Source organism: Mus pahari, chromosome 9 (assembly GCF_900095145.1).
Source record: "Mus pahari chromosome 9, PAHARI_EIJ_v1.1, whole genome shotgun sequence".
Taxonomy (NCBI): domain Eukaryota; kingdom Metazoa; phylum Chordata; class Mammalia; order Rodentia; family Muridae; genus Mus; species Mus pahari.
This window is the reverse complement of record NC_034598.1, coordinates 87,095,511-87,117,997: the sequence shown is the minus strand read 5'-3', so window position 1 is coordinate 87,117,997 and position 22,487 is coordinate 87,095,511. Positions and strand designations below refer to the sequence as shown.

The 22,487-nt window shown below is 42.6% G+C and overlaps 1 protein-coding gene across 2 annotated transcripts in view; it reads left to right on the top strand.

The window, feature by feature from the left end:
* Washc3 (WASH complex subunit 3) overlaps nucleotides 1-17,702 on the top strand; it is a 41,190-nt gene extending 23,488 nt beyond the window's left edge. Inside the window, exons 6-7 of one of the 2 annotated variants that reach the window (XM_021205184.1) lie at nucleotides 8,644-8,708; nucleotides 17,322-17,702. In XM_021205184.1, the coding sequence (XP_021060843.1) occupies nucleotides 8,644-8,708; nucleotides 17,322-17,406 (150 nt within the window). In that variant the 3' untranslated portion in view covers nucleotides 17,407-17,702. The remainder of the gene's footprint in view (nucleotides 1-8,643; nucleotides 8,709-17,321) is intronic. The other variant, XM_021205183.1, reaches the window with a different exon arrangement.
* Nucleotides 17,703-22,487: the final 4,785 nt, after the last annotated feature.

Sequence of the window (22,487 nt, the reverse complement as noted above, 5' to 3'; positions counted from 1 at the left end):
CCCCTCTCACATCCCCTTAATAAAAGTGCTGGAACCTCCGGGACTCGGTGTCCTCCCGTAGCCCCTCTCACATCCCCTTAATAAAAGTGCTGGAACCTCCGGGACTCGGTGTCCTCCCGTAGCCCCTCTCACATCCCCTTAGTAAAAGTGCAAGAAGCTAGATAGGCCTTTCCCTTAAGCAGAAAACTCAGCAGTCACAGTACTGCCTGTCCTGTGCCGTGACTTGATATCAGAAAACCTAGAGAGAAAATGTTGTGTCATATCTTGGATAAATATAAGAATTACTAATTTTCTCCCAGTGAACTGGACTATAAGAATACTATTTGTGAACTATTTGATGCTGATTATAAGCTCTATAAAGGTTGTTTGTTATAAACCATCTTGCATTTCTCTTAAGCATCTGCATGTTGCCTTGAAAGTTGTGGCACTCAGAACAAGTCACAGTAGACATGCATTTAATGACGAGACACTTGAAATAGTGGTGCACACTGTAATGGCAGGACTTGAGAGGCTGGGGCAGGGAGATCACTAATTTAAGGACAACCTGGGATGTATAGGAGACCCAGATCAGCCTGAATTATATACTAAATTCCTATCTATTAAAAAAAGAAGAAAAGAAAAGAAACAAAAGAAATATGCCTTTAAATTATGTACATGTTGGGGAGTTTCTTATTGGCTGTTTTTTTCCCTTCAGTGCTGGGAATTGAACCCAGGGCCTCCCAAATGCTGTGTTCCTGCATACAAAGCAATATGCTACCACTAAGCTTTAGCTATAACCTGCTTTTTAACTTTTAAACTTTGGGTTTGTTTGGGGGTAGGGTTGCTTTTTTTTTATTTGAGTTTGGATTTGGGTTTTTTTTGGGGGGGGGTTGTTTGGGGGGGGTGTTGAGTCAGGGTTTCTCTGTAGCCCTGGCTGTCCTGGAACTCACTCTGTAGACCAGGCTGGCCTTGAACTCAAAGATCTGTCTGCCTCTGCCTCTGCCTCTGCCTCCCTGGTGCTGGGCACCTAGCTCTTGTTTTGTTTTTTTGAAATGAGATCTCAGTGAGTTTCCAGGCTGGCCTTGAATTTACTCCGTAGTCCGGGCAGTCCTTGAGCCTGTTGTCCTCCTGTCTCAGACTCCCAGGCCGCGGGGATTACAGGCCTGTGACACTGACCCAGCTCTTCTCTCCGCCCCCCTTATAAATATGCTGTTAGCAATAAACAATAAATTGAACTCAGATTTTAAGCCCCGTGTTTTCCCTGATATGTGTTGAAGATGGCAGGAAGTCGGTGCCATGCAGATTGAACTCCTGTATTGTATGGTCACTGCCATTCTCCATGCCGCCCTTGTCTCCACGCTGCTGTCCTTCATGCCGTCACTGTTGCCATGCCCCAGAGGGGGTTTCCACTCTCATGCCCCATGGGCCGCTTTTATCAAGGTGTTCATTTCTGTCCAGGAGCTTGATGTTCGCCTTACTGCATTTATGCCTGGTGCTTGTTGTGCTTGGAAAATGTAGTTTGAGTCGTGACCCTTCAGAAGGTCAGCGCTTCTTGGTCGCATACGATGAACAGCCAGCCACATGTCAACAAACTGATGCACTCACCTGAAGCCAGTCTCCTCTAGAGCTGCTGATAGGCACTTGGCTACCACACACTTGAGCTCTCTGTTTGTAATGCTGTATGAGATACTTTAAATATGAATTTTAATGAAAGACAAGTTGTAGGGGTAGAGAGACGGCTCAACAGTTAAGAGTTCCTGCTCCTCTTGCAGTTTGGTTCCCAGCACTCACATTAGGGGCCTCACAGCTGCCTGTCACTCTAGCTCCAGAGTATCTGACACCATCTCTTGACTAGTGCAGGCACCAGCGAGTACACCCCACACGCATGCGCGCACAACACACACACACACACACACACACACACACACACGCGAGGTCACACGTGTGCTGTACTCACACAAATAGAAATAAAATAAAATTTTAAGTCATTTAAAAGGGATAAATGGTAAATAAGAAAATGGAAAATGCAAAAGAATATTCAAAATATAATTGAGAGCCAGCAGAATGGCTCAGCAGGTCACTTGCCACTAAGCCTGACCTGAGTTCAGTCTCCAGGACCTGCATAAAAGTCAGCATAAAAATGTATTCATGAACTCATTAGGTTTTTTCATTAATGGCATTATAATTAAAACACTTTAGAGAATACATAAAGTACATTATTTGAAATAACTTCAAGTCAAATATTCATTTCCTTTAACTTTGCTAAGTGCCAGTACATTCAGCTCCAGTTTATGAAACCACTATAGCACACCGCACGTCCTCATCCATCCTGGAGAGACAGAAAGCAAACGCTCTTGACTTCATATCCTTTATTACACAACCTCTCTGGCTCTCTGGAAGTTATAGGAAAGGCTCAGACAGCATCCTCTCTGGGGCTTCCTAAGGAGGCTAACAAGCATGGGCACATATTGGAGGGACAGTCATTACTGAAAGTGAGGTCCTCCCCTCACCCCGACTTGTATGTGCATTTGATTCATCAGAGCCTTACCTCTGCCAGAAATAAGCCTCTACACCGGAAGGTTCTCCAGATGGGTAAGGGGAAAAAATAGCCACTGGACTCTGAGTAGTTACTTCCTTCTGTTTATTCCTCTTAAAAATGCATAGTTCTTCACCTTTCCTGTTAATTGTTTATCTGTCAGTTTGGTTAATTTATGAGAGGATAAATAAAGACCACAAGACCACGCTCCCTCAGGAGGAAGAGGCTTGCCTGTCAGCAGGTCCACCTACACACCATGTCTGAAAAGACTCCAGCACACAGCAATACCTCTCTGGTCCTGGTTCACAAAGGACCAGCCCTTAATTTGTTGTTTAGACTAAGGCTGACATATCATTAGCAGATCCAAGGCTCTTTACTGTATTTCTGTAACCCCCATGGATGCCCAACCCTGACCTTCTTTCTTTGTGTATGTATGGATTCCTAAGGTCAAAGAGTGAGAAACCCGTAATGCAGCTGTCCAGACTCCCTACCTCAACTGGAAAATTAACCCAGAAGTAAACTTTCAGTGTACTCAATCACTAGAATCTTCTCTGTGGCTTTCATTGTTATATTTGGAGAATTGGGTTTAAATTTACTTAAATAATGTGTGCATGCTTTTGACATCTGAACTCATAGACTTGTAATTTGACTAGCAAATTCTAAAATGATTTTATAATGACTTGGACAGGCTGAAAAGAAGACTCAATAATATAAAGAACATTTTACACTTGCAAAGAAACTGTGTTCTATTTCAGCACCCACATAGCATTGCTCAGAAATACCTGTAACACTAACTCCAGGATCTGGCGCCCTCTTCTGGAGTCTGAGGGTACCTGCACTCATTGTGCACATGCCCTTATATAGACACATGCACACTCATGCATAATTTAAATAAATATTTTTAAATTATTCGCAGGTTTAGTCAGAAATTTAAAGTACAGTGACATGTAAAATGTAAGTGAATGCATGTGTAGAAAGAAGCCATCCAAAAAAAAAAAAAAAAAGAAGCCATTCTCTGAGGGGAATGAGGTAATGACTCCACTATTGATTAGCCTTTAATCCCAGCACTCAGGAGGCACAGGCAGGCAGACCTCAGTGAGTTTGAGACCAGCCTGGTCTACATAGTGAGCTCCAGGCCAACCAAGGCTGCATAATAAGAGCCTGACTCTAAAAAAATTAAATAAATAAAAAATAAATAAATATTTCTATATAACTCTTTTATATGATAGTAAGGGGAAGAAATTAGGTTCCCAAAGCACCAAATTACTCTTAAATCAACAAGTTCTTGAGTAGTTAGAAATGCAAAGAAAACATTTTATGCACTCTGCTGGTCATTAGCACATGAAATTTATTATGTTACAAGTATATTTTATGGGACATGGGAGGGTGTTAATAACATGGGAAAATTGATGTAGCTATATTTTAAATTATCTCATAATTGGAAACGATTTTTTTCAAAGCTTTTAAAACTTCATATGCATCCAGATGGACTTTAATTTCTTATCCCCAAAAGATAGAGACAGGTCTGCTAAAATATATTTATTTTATTAATAAAGACAGGGTAGTTTCCTTACCTACTATCTAGGCCCTGAGAATGGGTAATGTGGCTTTGGCCCATTTTCTCTTGTGAGCTGTCCTGAATCTTTTTTTTTTTTTTTTAATTATATATAAGTACACTGTAGCTATCTTCAGACACACCAGAAGAGGGCATCCGATCTCATTGTGGTTGCTGGGATTTGAACTCATGACCTCTGGAANATATATATATATATATATATATATATATATATATATATATATATATATATATATATATTTGTTCAAAGAAACAGTGGCAACCCCCACCATGCAATTTTTCCTTCTACCACACCATGCCCGTAACCCTCTCATCTTTTCCTGTCTGTCCATCATTTTCTTTTCCCACCCAGACACCACCCCTGAATCTTTAAAGATAGCTTGTAACAGTGAGGAAACTCTTCATCAGTGAGGAACACTCATCACTTGAAATAATCCTTGCAAAAGAAATCGGTCACTGTTCCTTTTCCTAGAAATGACCGTGTTTGCTACCAGGCAAGATTTGTAACCCACATGCATATTTAGGCTCGAGTTAGAAAGAATAGCAACAATCTCCACATTAATATCAGAACATAGCATTTTCTCAATCTGTACAAATCTTCATAACAGTGCTTCCTTCTTTAGATAGCTACATTTATGTTAAAGTTTTAAAGATATTTATTTAAATTAATTTTATATTCCTTTACTGGATGCTCCCAGGAGGAAAAAAAATAATTGAACATTTGTTTTGTGTTATGATTTGGTCAACAAACAAACTATATATACTTTATAAAAAAAATTTATCCTTAACATAAGAATATGCCATTTTATAAAATGTGATATGTTTTTATACTGGCATTCTTTTTGGGGGGTTTTGGTTTTGGTTTTTGGGGGTTTTTTTTTTTGTTTTTGTTTTTGTTTTTTTTCTGAGACAGGGTTTCTCTGTGTAGCCCTGGCTGTCCTGGAACTCACTTTGTAGACCAGGCTAGCCTCGAACTCAGAAATCTGCCTGCCTCTGCCTCCCAAGTGCTGGGATTAAAGGTGTGCGCCGCCACCACCCAGCTCTAATGGCATTCCTAACCATAGAGATACATGTCTATAATAGCACAATTTGGGAAGTGGAGGCAGGAGGATCAGGTATTCAAGGCCAGCCCCAAGCTACATACATGGTTTATTTAAGCAAGCTTGGGCTACATGAAATCCTGTCTCAAAAATAAACAACTGCCCAAACATAAAGGATTAAAAATAGCACTTTTGAAACAGCAAAAGGTACAGATATGGTTGAGTCTATTTCACCATGATACAGAAGCTGATTCGAGTGCCCGGGCTCCTGTTCCAGCCCATAGCACCTTACACTTTATACACACCTCTCTCTGCAAATGAAAACAGATTGAGACAGTCTTGCTGGGTAACCCCAGCCTGGGGTCTCCTGCCAGAGCTTGGTGATCTGATTACAGGTGTCACCTCCCCTCCACTACCTTCACAAAACAAGTTGTGTCTTCCTGACCATTCCAAAGACTTTTATTACACTTGCTCTATATAAGGAAAGAGCTTCATATTTTCTACTTCATATAACTAAATTATTGGATTTAAATTCATAAAAAGAGAGAGAAACAGAAACCCTAAAATATAAGGATTTGTTTGTTTGTTTTTTCAAGGAGGACAGCCCTCCCCCGCCCCTTTGGATCTAAAACTTTAGGAAAATTTCAACATGGTTTATAGAGAGATTTAGTAGCTTGGTTTTCATTAACGCAATAACAGATATGTGTAAATATTGGCAGGCCTAGAAACCTCCGTACAGTTTTTGTGATATAAGAAACTAGTATTTAGCCATTAGTACTGCCATCCTAATTTCATTAGTGTGGCTTCTTTACACACTTTCTCCAGTGACGCAAATGCAGACATGAGTTTTTGGAACACCAGTCCCATGGCTGCCTTCTCTCTCCTTCGTTACTTATGTTGGACAAACTGCCCTCATCACTTGCCAAAAAAAATCCCACAGTTCCGTAGACTTCAGTTTTTGAGGTCTCTTGTGTGCTCCTTAGACCACCACTTTGTCTCTTCGTGATTAGAAACTGGACACTTCTCTTTGATGGTTAGCAAACCAGACTCTGTTACTTGAAGTCCTTCCTAGCAAGAATGTAGCAAACGGCAGATCCCCGAGGGACCCTGCAGATACAACAGCAGGTCCTGTCCCAAGGCTTCCTTGGAACGCAGGCGCAATTAGTGGTTTTGTTTTCTAGCACACTTTATGAGACTTACATTAAGCTATGATTAGAAGCCTCTGCAGGGCAGAGGATTGAAAACTGGGTGTATTTTCCTTTACCTGTGTCAATATACAAATGTGACAGGGGTTCCCTGGACTTTGCCCATTTCCGTGCTCTCTTCCTGTAACCAGTTCCAGAAAAGTAAGGTTAAAATATGGAGCTTCAAGCTCAGAAGCCCATTATTCCGCCACGCTAATCAGTTCCACAGATCTATGAAAATGGGAGGTTATCTGATTCTAACAGCATCCCCAGTTTTCACTCCTGCATCCCCACCAACCTCCACCCCTGCCACCCCCACTCCCTCCCATCTCTTTTGCCCTTTTGTGCTATATTTTAGGAGAGTCGGCTGTTGGAGGTTTTGTTGTTTTTTTTTTTCTTGTTTTGTTTGGGTTTGTTTTTTTTTTTTTTAAACCTCATTTTTCTTCCTTTCTGTTTTCTGGATTTTGTAATTTATTTTTGTAACCTTTCCAGTGATGTCCTGTGGTTTATGCTAACATATGATAAATAAATCACATAGTTGTGTTTGTAGAAAGACCTTATGACATCAAATCATACTTAATAGGAGCTGAGAGGTTGTTTGGTTCTTCTTGTTTTTAGAAAATATGAAATGAACTCTGTTCTTTTCCCCTTTTAGCCATAGGGCACTGGTGCTTTTGGAAAATGAGCTGTTCTAAGCTCTCATTCTGTTAGCCTAAATAGTTAAATAGACACCACCACCCCCCACTCTCCCAACTCCAGTTCATCTCATATATATTTTAACCCACTGACACCAGTTAGTGCGGCCAGTCTGTGTGTGGGTGTAGGGTCAGCCGCTGGAGCATGGCAGCCTATCTCTGGCCCTCTCTCCCACCTTTAGAGCCTTTCTGTTAGCAGTGGCACATGGTGAGCCTCTCCCAACTTTTGATGGACTTTTGACTGGTCTGATCTTGTGCAGGTTCTATGCCTGCATCCAGGGGAACCGAGAGCTCATCTGTGCGGCAGGGGTGAGTCCCCCCCAGCCTCTGGCGCACTGTCTTTCTGCCCTGTCTCCCATGACCATCCCCTAAGTCTTGGTGAGAGTGTGACATAGATTTCCCATCAGAGCTGAGCTCGCCACAGACACTTAGGATCTGTACTTTGGCCAGCTATGGCTCTGTTAGCCACCATTCACTGCAAAAAGAGCTTCTCTGGTAAGGGTGGAGACATACTGATCTCTTGGTATAAATGTAAGTAGTGGATTTGGGGTTTCAGTCTATTTTACCCAAGTCTTAGCTTTAGGAACTAGACTTCAGAAGTAGGGCTAGTCCTAACCCCTTGGTTTTACTCTGCTGCAGACGGAAGTCTGTTTATATTGGATGGGCCTTTTGTTTTGCTTTCAATATTGCAGTTGTCTTGTCTAACTCTGTAAGTTAGCAAAGGCCCAGACTTTTATCATCCATTCTCTTTGTCTTCCAGCCCTATCATAATTCAGAGCACAGTGATTCTACCTCATGGAAAATGGTTGCCACAGCACAGACAAGTACTGACAGAAACACCTCAGATTCTCCGTGTATTTAATTTTTAATTAATTTGGGAGTATACTACCTTGAAAAACTATTTTGTGCTGCCACAGGTTTTGTGACATATCTACACCCAGTGATGTGAAGATATGGGGTTGTTTACTCAGCGAATGAGCTCTTGTTTTCAAATACATTTGTTTTCATTTCTGATGCATCCCTTCTTTATCACTTTAATATTCTTAACCTGAATGCTATCGTGTGCTATCAGTGTTTTTTAGTTTACCACTTTACCACTCTATTGTCCTTGCTTCATGTTTGTAGTAGTATTGAGAAGATGGATAATATACTGCTTAGATTCTGTATACCTAAGGTCTCTAAATGAAATCAGAGTGTTTGGTTATTACATGAACATTTACACTTATATATGCCATGTTTTGAAAAGCTCTGAAATTTTTTATTGTTATTATTTGATAGCCTAGTTAGCTATTCATTCTATCAGTTTTGCCAAACTTGCTGTCGTCTCAGTTCTCCATGCTTTCATCTTTTGATGAGAATGCAGTCTCCTCACCCTGCACAGCAGCAGCAGTAGCCGCGTGATAGTCCCAGTGACTTGGTTTGGGTTTATGTGGATTAAATGGTGCTGATTCCATCGGGTTGGTGTAAGACATGCCCTGAGATCCTTCAAGAGCTCTGCACACACATCCATAGCAGAAAAGGGAGAGCTGCTTTAAACCCCGAGGTGCCTCCATGCACGCCTTTAGGTAGTTCATGGGAATAATGAGGAAGGCTGTCTGTAACTGTAATTTTACCCATGCTGTGTCTTTGACAGGGTGTTCCAGTGATGGCAGTCAGAGACAAGATGATCTCGGAAGGACTGGACCCAGAGCTACTGGGGTGAGTAATAGTTCTATAAAATCACATCTGCACAGTAGGAAATGTGTCAGTTACAACAAAAACATTCCAAGCTCTCTCTCGTGTTTCCTATACAGTGTTTTACAGCTGAGAATATGATCATCATAAATCATGCCCATGCTATGCTTAGAGAAAAGGAAGTATCATAGGCCACTAAAACCAGCCAAGGCACACTTCAAGAGATGAAATTCAGTAATGAGTCTGCTCAGAATTTGGTGGCTGAGCTTAATAGGGTTTGTTGTTGCTGTTGCTGCTGCTGCTGCTGCTGCTGTTATTGTTGTTGCTGCTGCTGTTGTTGTTGCTGCTGTTGCTGTTTTGTTGCTGTTGTTTTGCTGTTGTTGCTGCTGCTGCTGCTATTGTTGTTGCTGTTGCTGTTGTTGCTGCTGTTGTTGCTGTTGTTGCTGCTGCTGCTGCTGCTGTTATTGTTGTTGCTGTTGCTGTTGTTGCTGCTGTTGCTGCTGTTGTTGCTGCTGTTGCTGCTGTTGTTGTTACTGTTGTTGCTGTTGCTGCTATTGTTGCTGCTGTTGTTGTTGCTGCTGTTGTTGTTGCTGCTGTTGTTGCTGTTTTTCTTCAAACTGACTTTTTCTTTGGCAGTGATGTGACAAGATATTATCTACCTCAGTTTCTACTCACGGTGACAGTACATAAGAAATGTATTCTACCATGACCTAGGTTAAGCCAGTCTAAGAAGTAACTAGGATAAATAGTAGTCCTGGTGCACATTCATGGTTATTATGAAGCAGATGTCAGTTTGTATGTGTATTATAAAATGTCTTTTAGAAATGCTGAGAAATGATGGCTCAGAATATTGATAATAATTCATTCCATCCACACCAACCTTGCTATGTAGGTCATTTGAATAAATTATATATCTTAATGGGTTTTTCACAACTCTTCTGCTCTGCAAGCACCTAGACACTTGTTAAGAGTCTCTCCAGTTGGAGTTTTTGCTTGCCCTGTGTTACCCGGCCATTCAGACTGTGCTAGCAGTATGCTTTGGAATTTTTCTTGGCTCCAGCACTTGAGGAAAAGGTGTGCATTATGGAAATGAAACACCATAAAAGTCATCTTCTCATATTTTATCTTCAAAACTGTAAAATTCAAGAATGTCTTTAAACCTGCCAACAATGGATTTTCCAACATGTATGTTCACTTGGTGTGTTTCCAAATGGCAGAAGGATTGTCTGCAAAATGTGGCTTGGTGACTTGAACAAAAGGTATCTGTGTTGTTTAATATGTGTTCTGGAAATTGTTTCTGACATTTTAAACGGAGTTGAATTGTGGCATGTAGTTTAATAAGAATTGGACATTTGGGTTTAATCTATTTTGGAACTCACTTTATATAATTATAAGTACATTTACCATGGTTTGAGACTCTTTTCGCTTCTGGAAATACACAATAGGCCATAAATAATAGCAAAGATCAAAAATGACCTTTAAAATGATGACGTTTCACTCTGGAGGATAGAAAAGCCAGTGTCCTGTAAGCATCTGCACAGTCTGCATGCCCGGTCTGTGGTCCACTTGTTTCTTTTCCTCTCCTTCCCAAATGAAGTCTCTACATGTAGTCCTTTGGTTCAGCAGGACTACTACTGACACTCCAAGCCGAAGTCACCTCTGCTCCTTTCCTCTTCCCTACCGTGTCAGTCACCAGGGCTCGTCTTCAGTATCACATACACGTGCTCGCCTGCTGTGCTTCTGTGTTCTTTCTCAGGCCATCCCTGTCACTCCAAGTGGATCCGCTCATTATTTCATTCTTGCCTTCAGTGTACAGTGTCTAACTGTCCCATGTAAATGCTTTCCCACCGTGTCCTGGATTACTTCTCCAACTCTTGCTACTTCTGTTCATTTCTCTTGTGCAGCCATTGCAAATGACCTGTATTTATCTGAACCTAACATCTTCCTACTCCCTTTTGGCATTTTTATATGTTGTCTTCTCTCTCCTCAGAACTCCTTTCTTTCCCCTATCCTGTTGGCCTAGGTAACTCCTTGTTCTTCAAGAGGATTAGGTATCGTCACTTGAGAGGTCCAGGGGTGCAGCATGCTCTTCTATTACTGTTAGCAAATGTGAGAGTATGTCATTGTCTATAAATGTTGGGAACATTCAGCTGGGAGGAGATGGGTGCCAAGTTGGAGGGTAGATTCCAGTAACAATTAGCATGGCCTTACAGAAAGCGTCCATAACCACAGCCTAGAGGCAGACTTCTAACCCATTACCTCATGGGCACATGCGGTGGCCACCAGGGGCACTGCTCGGAGTGGACTGACTCACTAACAATCGCCACTACAACCATTCCCATCTCCATTTAGCTTAGTATCTGTGGAACAGCCACCTTGTTCTGGTGCTGCGGAGTCGGGTTACACAGGTTAGAAACCTTCACCTGGGCAGAGAAGTCTGACGTCCTGTACAAGAGGGAATGTGCCATACGAGGGAAGCACAGCTTTATTCCGAATCTTCCGTATAAAATAAGCCTCTTCCAAGAGCTCGCAGTAAAGTGTCCTGGTTCTCTTTCCTTCAGAAGTATAACTTTTAATACACTCTGGGTTTTTATTAGCTTCAGGTAATGAGGCAGACTCCTATAACTGATCTGATCCCCAACACAGGGTCAAAAAATAAAAAGCTCTGTGCCTCTAGGGTGACAGATTGGCCTTTGCCCCTGTGCATCTTAGGAGCAAGTTCCTGTGATTCAGGGAGGCGCAGGCTCAGTAAAGACAGTCAGCATAAAGCAGTTGGGGTTAGAGTCTGCCCTGCCACTCTCATCTCTGTAGCCAGGGAGTCCTCAGTGACATGGGAAGTGGAAAGGGTCAGCACCTCTGTAATGGTGTAGGTGCTCAGCAGAGTTCTGACTAGCAGTGAGTGTCTAGTGAATGTTAGCTGTGGTTTATGAATGTTTTAATGAGGAATATGTGGCAAATTCTAAACAATGGATTTGCCAAGCCTTGAAGGTCAGAATGTGTTATGATCCTGAGTTGCGTGTATACCCTCATGTTTTCAACAGGTGTATTTCATATACAGCATATCATCTTTTAAAATTGTACTCTATATTCTCAAACTGAAAACCTCTACTTCCAGCTATGTAACAAAGAGCAGACCTTTTTGTTTTTGACCCTATGTTGGGGATCAGATCTGGAGCTGAGAAAGGTACTGAGGTCCTGCTCACCCGGGATGGTGTCTTAGTTTGGCGTCTGTTGCTGTGATGAAACACAGTGACCAATGAGCACGTAGGGGAGCGACAGGTTTATTTGGCTCACACTTCCAGATCATAGTTCATCGTTGGAGGAAGTCAGGACAGGAACTCGAGCAGGGTGGAACCTGGAGGCAGGAGCTGATGCAGATACTATGGAGCAGTGCTGTTCAGTGTTTTGCTTCCCCTGGCTTGCTCAGCTTGCTTTCTTATGCCAGGACCACCAGCCCAGGCATGGCACCCCCCCACCATGGACTGGGCCCTCTCCCACAGCTCACTAATTACGACAGTGCTCCACAGGCTTGCCTACAACCAGATCTTATGGATGTATTTTCTCAATTGAGGCTCCATCTTCTGAGATGACTCTACCTGTGTGCAACTGACATAAAACTAGCCAGTATGGATGGGATGGAGCTAGGTCTACAAACATTCAGGCTCTACTGACAGAGTAAATTTGAATGACCATTTTATCCAACTCATCACGAAGCCACAGTGGGGATATGAGAAAATGGGAAACTCTGACAAACATGGCAGAATTTCCAAAGAAATTCCACGTTTATCAATGTTCTTTTGTTTTTTAATAATGAATGGAACTTTTTTTTGAAGATTTATTTATTTGCTACATGTAAGTACACTGTAGCTGTCTTCAGACATACCAGAAGAGGGCATCAGATCTCATTACAAATGGTTATGAGCCTGTGGTTACTGGTATTTGAACTCAGGGCCTTCGGAAGAGCAGTCAGTGCTCTTAACCACTGAGCCATCTCTCCAGCCCATCAATGTTCTTCTCGGCTCCCCTGCTAGCTATCTGTATTAGTTAGGGTTTTACTGCTGTGAACAGACACCATGACCAAGGCAACTCTTATAAGGACAGCATTTAATTAGGACTGGCTTACAGTTTCAGAGGTTCAGTCCATTATCATTAAGGCAGGAGGAACATGGCAGCATCCAGACAGGCATGGTGCAGGCAGAGCTGAAAGTTGTATATCTTCATCTGAAGGCTTCTAGCAGAATACTGACTTCCAGGCTGCTAACATGAGGGTCTTATAGCCCACACCCACAGTGACACACCTATTTCAACAGGGTCACACCTAATAGTGCCACTTTCTGAGCCAAACATATACAAGCCATCACATTCCACTCCCTGGCCCCCATAGGCTTGTCCAAACATGAGTCTATGGGGGCCATACCCAAACATAGCATAACGCAAAATACATTTAGTCCAACTTCAAAGGTCCCCATGGACTATAGCAGTCTCAACATGTTAAAAGTCCAAAGTTCAAAATCTTTTCTGAGATTCATCCAATCACTTAACTGTAATCCCCAAAGCAAGACAGGAAAAAGCTGGGCAAACTCCAAACTCTGCATCTCCATGGCTGATGTCAAAGCGGTCTTTAGATCTCCAACTCCCTTTTTATCTTTGTTGACTGCAACAAACTTTTTTCTCCTGGGCTGGTTCTACTCCCAGTTAGCTGCTTTCCTCATCAGATAGCCCATGGCTCTGGCATCTTAAATATCTTGTGGTCTCCAAGGCATCTTTGATGTCACTAATTCATGTTCCAATGTCTTAAATCTACACATGATCTTATGGGCTCCTCTAAAGGACTGACATCACTTCTCCAGCTCTACCTTCTTCAGCACTCTAAGCTCAGGCTGATCCACTCCACTGCTGCTGCTGTTCTTGGTGATCATCCCATGCTACTGGCATCTCCAATACATTGGGGTCTTCCACTGCAACTAGGCTTCACCAATAGCCTCTCACAGGCTCTCTTCATGGTGCCAGGCCTCAAATCCTTTGGATGACTACTTCAGTCCTGGGTCATCAACTGCAACTGAGGCTGCACCTTCACCAATGGCCTTCCATGGCCTCTCACAGTGCCAAGCCTCATCTGTTCTTCATGACCCCGTCATGCCTTCAAAGCCAGTACCACCTGGGTGACTCTTACACATTGCAGCTTACAAGTACAGCTGCAGCACTAGCTACAACCTTGGCTATCTCTGGAACATAGCTTCTTTGTGCTGTCAGAAAACACTTCCCAGAAGATTTCATCTCAGTGATGCTGGTCTCTTCTTAATCACCATTAATTTCTTAGCTCCAGCTAACCAGCATCAATTGTCCCAGTAGTCCCTTCTATTTTTCACTCGAAAGCCAGAGCCACATGGCAGAAGCTGCTGGGTTCTGCTGCTTGCTGGGGCTGGAACATAACGCTTTGTTTTATTACATTATCACCAGCTTTCTGTTTTCCAACTGCTTCACTGCCTAAGCGAGGCTGTCCTGGAGCTTGCTCTGTAGACTGACTTAGAACTCAGAGTTCTGTAAGCCTGTCTCCTGCGATTAAAGGTATGTACTACCATGTATAGATTTAAGTTTTTCTTCTCCTAGAACTTGCCCTTTTCTAGGCTGGCCTTGAACTCAGAGATATGCTTGTCTTTGCCTCCTGGGTTTAAAGGATTGTACTACTATGCTTGGACCTAAATTTATCTGGAGGGATCTTGCCCCAAGGTCACTTCGCCCTTAATTCAATGTAATATTCTTGAACACAGGACTCAGCTCCGTTTCACTTCCTGGTGCTTCTTTAATATTTGAACCGTATATTTTATATTTTTCCTTTCTCAGCTTGCTATGCTCATTTAAAATGTTCTTCATAAGACCTAACCAGAGAACAAAGTCTATGATGGGTGTTTCTGAGACTTTCTTTGTCAATGCAATTAATCTGAGTCTCTTCACCTTAGCCCAGGCAGACTCTTCAGACAATAGCAAAAGTAGCCACATTCTTCACCAAAATAACACAAAACCCGTCTCTAGACCACATATTGAAATTCTCCACTAAAACCTCTTTGTCCAGGTCCACACAACTCAAATCATTCTCAGTAACAAAGTCTTCCATATTCCTACTAGGATAGCCCATTGAGCCCCATTTAAAGCATTCCACTGCTTCCCAAATCCAAACTTCCCAAATCCACGTTCTTCCAGTCAAAAGCATGGTCAGGCCTATCACAACAATACCCTAGTCCCTGGTACCAACTTCTGTTTTAGTTAGGGTTTTACTGCTATGAACAAGCACCATGACCAAAGCAACTCCTATAAGAACAACATTTAATTGAGGCTGGCTTACAGTTCAGAGTTTCAGTCCATTATCTTAAGTCAGGAACATGGCAGCATCCAGGCAGGCATCATGCAGGAGGAGCTGAGAGTTCTGCATCTTCATCTGAAGGCTTCTAGTAGAATACCGACTTCCAGGCAGCTAGGGTGAGGATCTTATAGCCCACACCCACAGTGACACACCTACTCCAACAGGGTCACACATTCTAATAGTGCCACTTCCTGGGCCAAACATAAACAAGCCATCACACTATCTAACCACGTGATGGAACAAACATTAGGGTTAAACTGATTAAATAGATGTCAATTCCACAACTGCATAATTCCAAAAAAATAGGTGAATTTTATTTGGTCTAAATTTTCACTCATTCAGTATTTTTTAGTTGCCAGCTCTCAACTGACTAGCAGCTACTGGCAAGAATATATTGGACATTTGTGCTGGGAAATGTACCCAGGGACTCAAAAAATAAGTACACTCTCCACCGCTGTGCTCCACCGTCATTGCCACTTTGTCTGATTTGTAACTTTTTTGTAATTATTTTGAGAATTAAATACACAAATGCTGTTTTTCACCATTTCCAAGCCCCTTTGCCCTTTGGTTCCTCTGTACCCTCTCAAATGTATGACATCTTCTATAATTGATGTAAATGTACGTATATGCACACATATAGAATGTGCATGCACGAGTATACACACACACACACACACACACACACACACACTTATATCCATCCTGCTTAGCCCACACTGTAGGACTTGCTCATCTGTATGTTTTTAGGCTGACCACTTGGGACTAAATAACCCAGTTTTGCCTCTCCCAGATGCCGTTGATTTCAATAGCTGTTTATCTAGGGGTGGATCCTCGAGGTTTGTATTTAGTTGGTACTGTGTCTGTTCAGAACCTCAGTGTCCACTCTTCCCTTGAGCGCCTGTTGCTATACCACAGAACTCTCACAGACCACTGATTGACAACAGTATCATGTGACAGTAAAACTTTAGTATGACGTTGAAAATCCATAGGAAAGCCATTTGAGTAAATACTGCGATTTCTCTCTGCCACCTTCTGCTCAGCCATAGTTATTCTAACAATATTTTGTTACATAGTTTTTACTAAATTCAACTGCTTTAGATGTAAAGAAAATAAAAAAGTGATTTCAAAGTATCTGTATAAATATTTTTCCAAAGAATGTTTATTTGATTTGTATATCCTTCAAGTGGCTATAGTTTAAAGCACAAAATTAAATATTTATTTAATAAAAAAATATTAAATCAACAATCTATGTGTTTTAAACTCCCATGTTCAGAATTACAAAGCCCATGTAGATTAGCTTGAGCCTTAGGGGAAATCACTGGCTCCTGGTGGGAAGTGCAGGCATTGGAGACCCAGAGTCTCAGGAAAGCTGAAGGCTAACATCCTTCTGTCTGCCTGCTTCATCACACCATGTATCTCCTGCTACTGAGGACTTTCCTCTCTGAATCCTAGCAATGGGTGAGCTGGGCAGGAAGTCTAGCAGTGGGCGAGCCCAGCAGGAAGTCTTCTGTTTTGCCAGCTGATTATAAAGAAAGCCTCTTCTGCTTCATGACCCAAAGCTGGGCTCTGAAGACGCATTCTGATTGTCTGTGCTGGATTCCCAGGAAACATCTTGCTATGGGTGCATTCTGATTGTCTGTGCTTGAGTTCCCAGGAAACATCTTGCTATGGGTGCATTCTGATTGTCTGTGCTTGAGTTTCCCGGACACATCTTGCTATGGGTGCATTCTGATTGTCTGTGCTTGAGTTTCCCGGACACATCTTGCTATGGGTGCATTCTGATTGTCTGTGCTTGAGTTCCCAGGACACATCTTGCTATGGGTGCATTCTGATTGTCTGTGCTTGAGTTCCTTTCTGCTCCTGAGTCTCCACAGCTTTCAGTCCCTGTTCCTCCCTGACTTTCTTCTGTACCCCTGTGTGCTCTCCAGGCTGCAGGAACTTTGCCCTGGGCATGCCAGCCTATACGGGGATCACATCTCTGTCTATCCTTGTGTCTCCATGGTAATGAGATGCAGAAAGTGCTGAGGAAGCACAGGGTGTTGGGGGGGGGGGGGCTGGCAAGAGTGCTGTGCCCTCAGCAGGAAGAGCACTTAATCCTCAAGCAGAGTGCAAAGCCAGACAGCAGCTTGCTGGACTGTATTGCTGGAGGCTCCTGGTAAAGGACACCGACGTGGCAGATTTATTAGCAACAGCATCCCAAGATGAAGCTAATTTACAGTTTGTAAGTGCTGTCTTCAGTTAGGGAAAAAACTTTCAATTTTTCCCTTCTTTTTCAGGAAGCCAGATGCTCCGGTGCCTAATGGCGAAAGTCAAAGAGCCGTAGAAGAAAGTTCAGATAGTGACTCTTCCTTCAGTGACTAAGCTGGACTGTGAGAATCGCACAGAATGGGGAAGGATGTTCTAGAAAAGAACCTACGCTCTATCTATAAAAATCGCCAAATGCTACATACCTGCCCCAACCTTTCTCTGTTTAAAAATAATTATAATAATAAAGCATTTATAATCTTTCAGTATGGTTTGTTGACCAAATAAAATGCTCTGAAATTAACAGAACAACTTAAATTGCTACAAGCACTGTGAATAGTAAGATGGGTTCAGTGAACGTTCTAAAGTGGAGTTAGTTTGGGTTTACCGATCAAAAATAGACTTCATGTAAAGATAAGAGAATGTGACTAAGTTTCCAATTTGGTGAATGTTAGTTTGAAAATTATTGTATATATTTTTATTTTGTAAGCTTATTGAAGAAAATTCTGATGGAAATTAGTACTGCGGTGAGATTTCCAGTCAGTGTTGGAAACTTATACACAGCTATTAAGGAATTCATTGACAGTATTTGTATGTGTGTGTGTGTGTGTACATGTGCTTGTGTGTGTGTGTGTGTGTATACATGTGTGCATACATACATACACACACATACACCTTAGCCAATAGCTTATAATTACCAAAGTCCGATATCTTGTTGTATCTATTTCTAGATAGAAATAGTAGGGGTGATTACAGCATGATTACAGCGAGGAGTCATCACCGTCTCGTCGACTCCTTGGTCTCCCTGACAGAACATTACATTTCTAAAGTAAAAATGTTCTCACATTACCTTGCAAGTAAATCTTCATAACACATTACTTTAACACTGCCTAGAAAAATATCTACAATGCTTAGGTGGAAATATATATAAAAGCACTTGATTAATAGTGTTCTTAGTTTAGGCCCACTGAAAATGGGGTGTGAGAAAAGGTGTTGGGTCTGTGTGGGTCATCTGTGAGATTATCCCAGAAAGCATAATCTAGAGAACAGGAAGAACCAGAGTGAGGAGACCAGTGTGAAGAAGTGTCATCCAGGCTGCCAGCTTAGGTGTGGATGCTCCGAGATCTACAGGGATGCCCTGAGGTCCACAGGGATGCCGATGGAGCCTCCCAGTCACACACACACACACACACACACACACCCCAGACAGAACTGAGAGCCTTGGTTAGGCGGCTTCCATAGCTGCCCCTACACTTCCCAGATGTGCTTCCATGGAAAGATAAGCTTACCGAGGACTGAAGATGATCCTGAAACTGTTACCAGACCAGAATGCCTGGGTAATGGTTGCTGTGGGTGAATATGAGCTCAGAATGATGTCTTACAGGTGTGGCTGCTGCCGAAAGAAGAAATGAGGGATGCAAGATAGAGCACAGAAAAAATGTTTGACACTGTGTTCATTGTTTGGCTTGGTACGTGGATGCTAGGCAAGCCCACTGACACAGAACGAAGGTCCCAGTCTCTCGTTTCTTTCATCTATCTGTCTGGATTTTATTTTCAAACAATTTTTAATTTATAGCATTTTAAGAGGATAGTATGTATACACAGACCTATAAATTCACCTCACCCTACATCCCCACTTTCCCTTGCTTTAGTGATACATTTGTTTAATGTATTATTTTTAACTAGTCTACAGCTTCTATTGAGACCCACTGTTCTGGGCAAATGTATAATAGCTTCAACATTATGGGTTCATACAAAGTAACTTTAGTTTCTTCCAAATCCTCTGTCGTCTGTATCCTGTCTTCTAAAACAGATGGTAGAGAAAACAGACAGTTTGGGCCTTAGGTCCAGCTCCAAGAACAGGAAGTGTAGCTTGTTTCACTAATCTTGTATAGTCTTTTAAGAGTATGGGTTGATATCCTCTCTGAAGTCTTGGAAATGAGAGTAGAAAACATGGAACTCAGGCAAGTTTAGCCAGATTGTAGGATACAAAAATCAATACAGTAAAATCAACTGGGAGTGTCCCTAGCATCTTTCCCATGAGGCTTCTAAGGGAAAAATGGGTAGCTTTATGCCTACGGAGGGAGGGACGGAGGGAGGAGAGAAGGTGTGTAGAGGGGAAAGGGAGGAGAAACAACACATGCTTGGAATAAAATATACGGGAAGGCAAGGGAGCTATTAATATTAGAAACAGTCCAGGTGAGTCCCAGACAGCCAAAATAACCAATGTCCAGTCAGTGGAAGCCTACTCACATTGGAAGATCAATGAAAAATAATAACTACCATAAGTTAAAACACTATCAATACATGTCTTTCATTATCTAGGTCCATGATTTCAACAACCAAGCTGATTCAAATCTTTATCTCCAGTCTAGGACACACACACACACACACACACACACACATACACACACACTCCAGACTTGCATCTCCTTTGATCCTGGGTATCATCACCTGGGTGTCCAAAGTGTTCCAAAGTAAAAATTTGTTGCAACCAGTTTCTCCCAAACTTGTTCTCTTTTGTGCTGTTGAATTTAGTAATTTGTGCCTGATCAGTGTGGCCTTAGATCCGTTATCCGTCCACACCATCCCCCTCCATCTGTCCACACCACGCCCCTCCACACACAGACACATACTTGAGAATCCCTGCTAGCAAGTATGTCAGCTAATTTTCTGTTGCTGTGGTGAGATGCCAGGGCCCTAAGTAACTTATCAGGGAACTCACTGATCTCAGTGGACAGTTCCTAATGACAGGCAGGCACGGAAGGGAGCTGGTGCAGGGACCTGAGCTCTCACCTGCAAACAGGTACCGGGGAAGTGGACTAGAACCGAGACAAGGTTGGACACACTCAAAACCATCCCCCGTGATGGACCTCCTCCAGCATAAGCCCCCCCCCAAACTACTACCAACCAAGCATCATGTGTTCAAGTACATGAGCCCCTGGGAGACAAATGTGACTGCAAGCACGCAGCACCAGTGTCATGAAAGATGAACCCTACTCGCTGTAAATGAAGCAGGTGCAGCCATCGTGGAAATCAAGAGTACGACGATTCAGCTGTGCCATTCCTGAGTGTACACCCCAAGTTCCTAGTCTGCACCTCTCTTGCTGTCATACAACACTGACCAAACCAACTTAGGAAAGGAGAAGGTTTAATTCAGCTTACGCTTCTAAGTGACAGGCTGTCAGGGAGGGGAGTCATGACAATAACTCACACAGGAATCCAGAGACAGGGACTGATGCGGAACCACAGAACACAGCTTCTGGTTTCTGTCCGATTGCTTGCTCTGCTACCTTTCTTACATAGCCCAGGCCCTCCTACTCAGGGCTAGCGTCTCCGACTAGTAGCCTCGGTCCTCTCACAAGAATTAGCAATTAAGAAAATTCTCCACAGACACACCATCAAGTTTAGGAATGTCATGTATGTTCCTAGGATTTTAATTTGTTTGCTCTGAGTACTGAAATGACCAGTGATTTACTTGGGCCTAATTATTTGGTTTTGAAGCCTCCTCCTAAATTTTGTGGTTGCAAACTATCTCTTAGGCTAGGGATTACTCAACAAGACTCGTACCTTCTCCTTAGGGCTCTGCTCAGTTCATAGGCAAGGAAGGCTTTCTACTCTGGCCCGTGGGAACAGGCAGCATCCGGCCCTGTGTGTCCTGGGGATGCTCCAACTTTCTCCCTTTGTGCTTCTTTTCCAGCCTTGATAGTTTGCTCACAACCAATTAGCTAAAGCCCCAGGGAGACTCTTTGTCGGCATCTTGTTCCAGCTCCTCTCTCTAGCACTCTGGGCCCTGACCTGTACTACTTTGGTATCTTTATAATCTAAACTCTGTCTGCCCAGTTTAGGGAGACTGCCAAACTGTCCTAAGTTCCTCTTCTCCGTACACTGTCCTGGAAACTGTACCTTCCGTGTCTTTTGTAGGGGTAGCTGCCTGATTTGCAATATCCAAAAGTCAATGTTTGAGAAATGTTTAGCTTTTTAAAGAAAAGGTAAATTTTGTTTCCATTACTCCCTCATGGCAGTAAGCATTTGAGGTCATGGAACTGGAGTTCTGAGCATGGAGTTACAGTACTGTTAACTATGAGTTAGTGAGTTGCCACCTTGTTATTGGTGATGGGTGAACATCCCTCCCCACCCCTTCCTCTGGAAGAACCACTGAGCTAGCCCACCAGCTCCCAATGCTTTAATTAGACTGTAAATAGACTGTTAATTTAGGCCGGAGTAGAAAGCCTTCTTTACCTATGAACTGAGCAGAGCCCTAAGGAGAAGGAACGAGTCTTGTTGAATAATCCCTAGCCTAAGAGATAGTTTGCAACCACAAAATTTAGGAGGAGGCTTCAAAGCCAACTTTGGCCTTTACAGTTAGGCTAACGGACTAGGGCTTTGTACTTCAAGATATGCAAGAGTTATTGAATAAATGAGGCTATTCCTCCTGCTATCATCGATGAACTGTGCATATACCATGAATATTACCTATTCCTGTTCTCTCTCCCGAAACATGAACTCTTCTTTACCCATCATGCCATGGCCAATATACTTCCATATCATTTCTAAAATGCTTGGGGAACCACCAAGAAACCATCATGAACATACTGGCCTCTTTTTGAGTAGACCCCCCCCCCAGGCAACTATGTGCCCATGTCTAATACAGACGTCTGAATTGTCTTTAAAGGAAATGCTTCATATGTTTCAGCTGCCAAAATATCATTACCTGGTCCTGATCTACTATAATTTATATCCCAAAGGCCGGAAAGTTCTAGAATTGGCTAATATTGGCCCATTGACTCTGTTTTCCAGTTCATCTTCTAAAATTGCCTTAAGAAACAGCTTCCTTATTCTGATCTTGTTGAAGAACAGCTGAATTCAGTCTTAAGTTGATGCCTGTGCGGGACACACAGCACAGGGCTTCTTTGTCATGCCTCAGACGGTCTTCTTCATCCCTAATCTTACCACATCTGGCTCCTTCGAAAACCAGAATAACTTGAGCGGAGTGGAATGGCACTTGTCATCCCAGCACAAGAACAAAACAAAGAAAGGAATTCACTTTTTAAAAACATCTGCTAGCCACATGGTGATGGTGCTCACCTTTAATCCCAACACTCAGAAGGCAGAAGCAGGTGGATCTCTTGAGTTCACGGTCAGCCTGGTCTAGCTATTGAGTGAGTTCCAGGACAGTCAGAGCTACACAGAGAAAC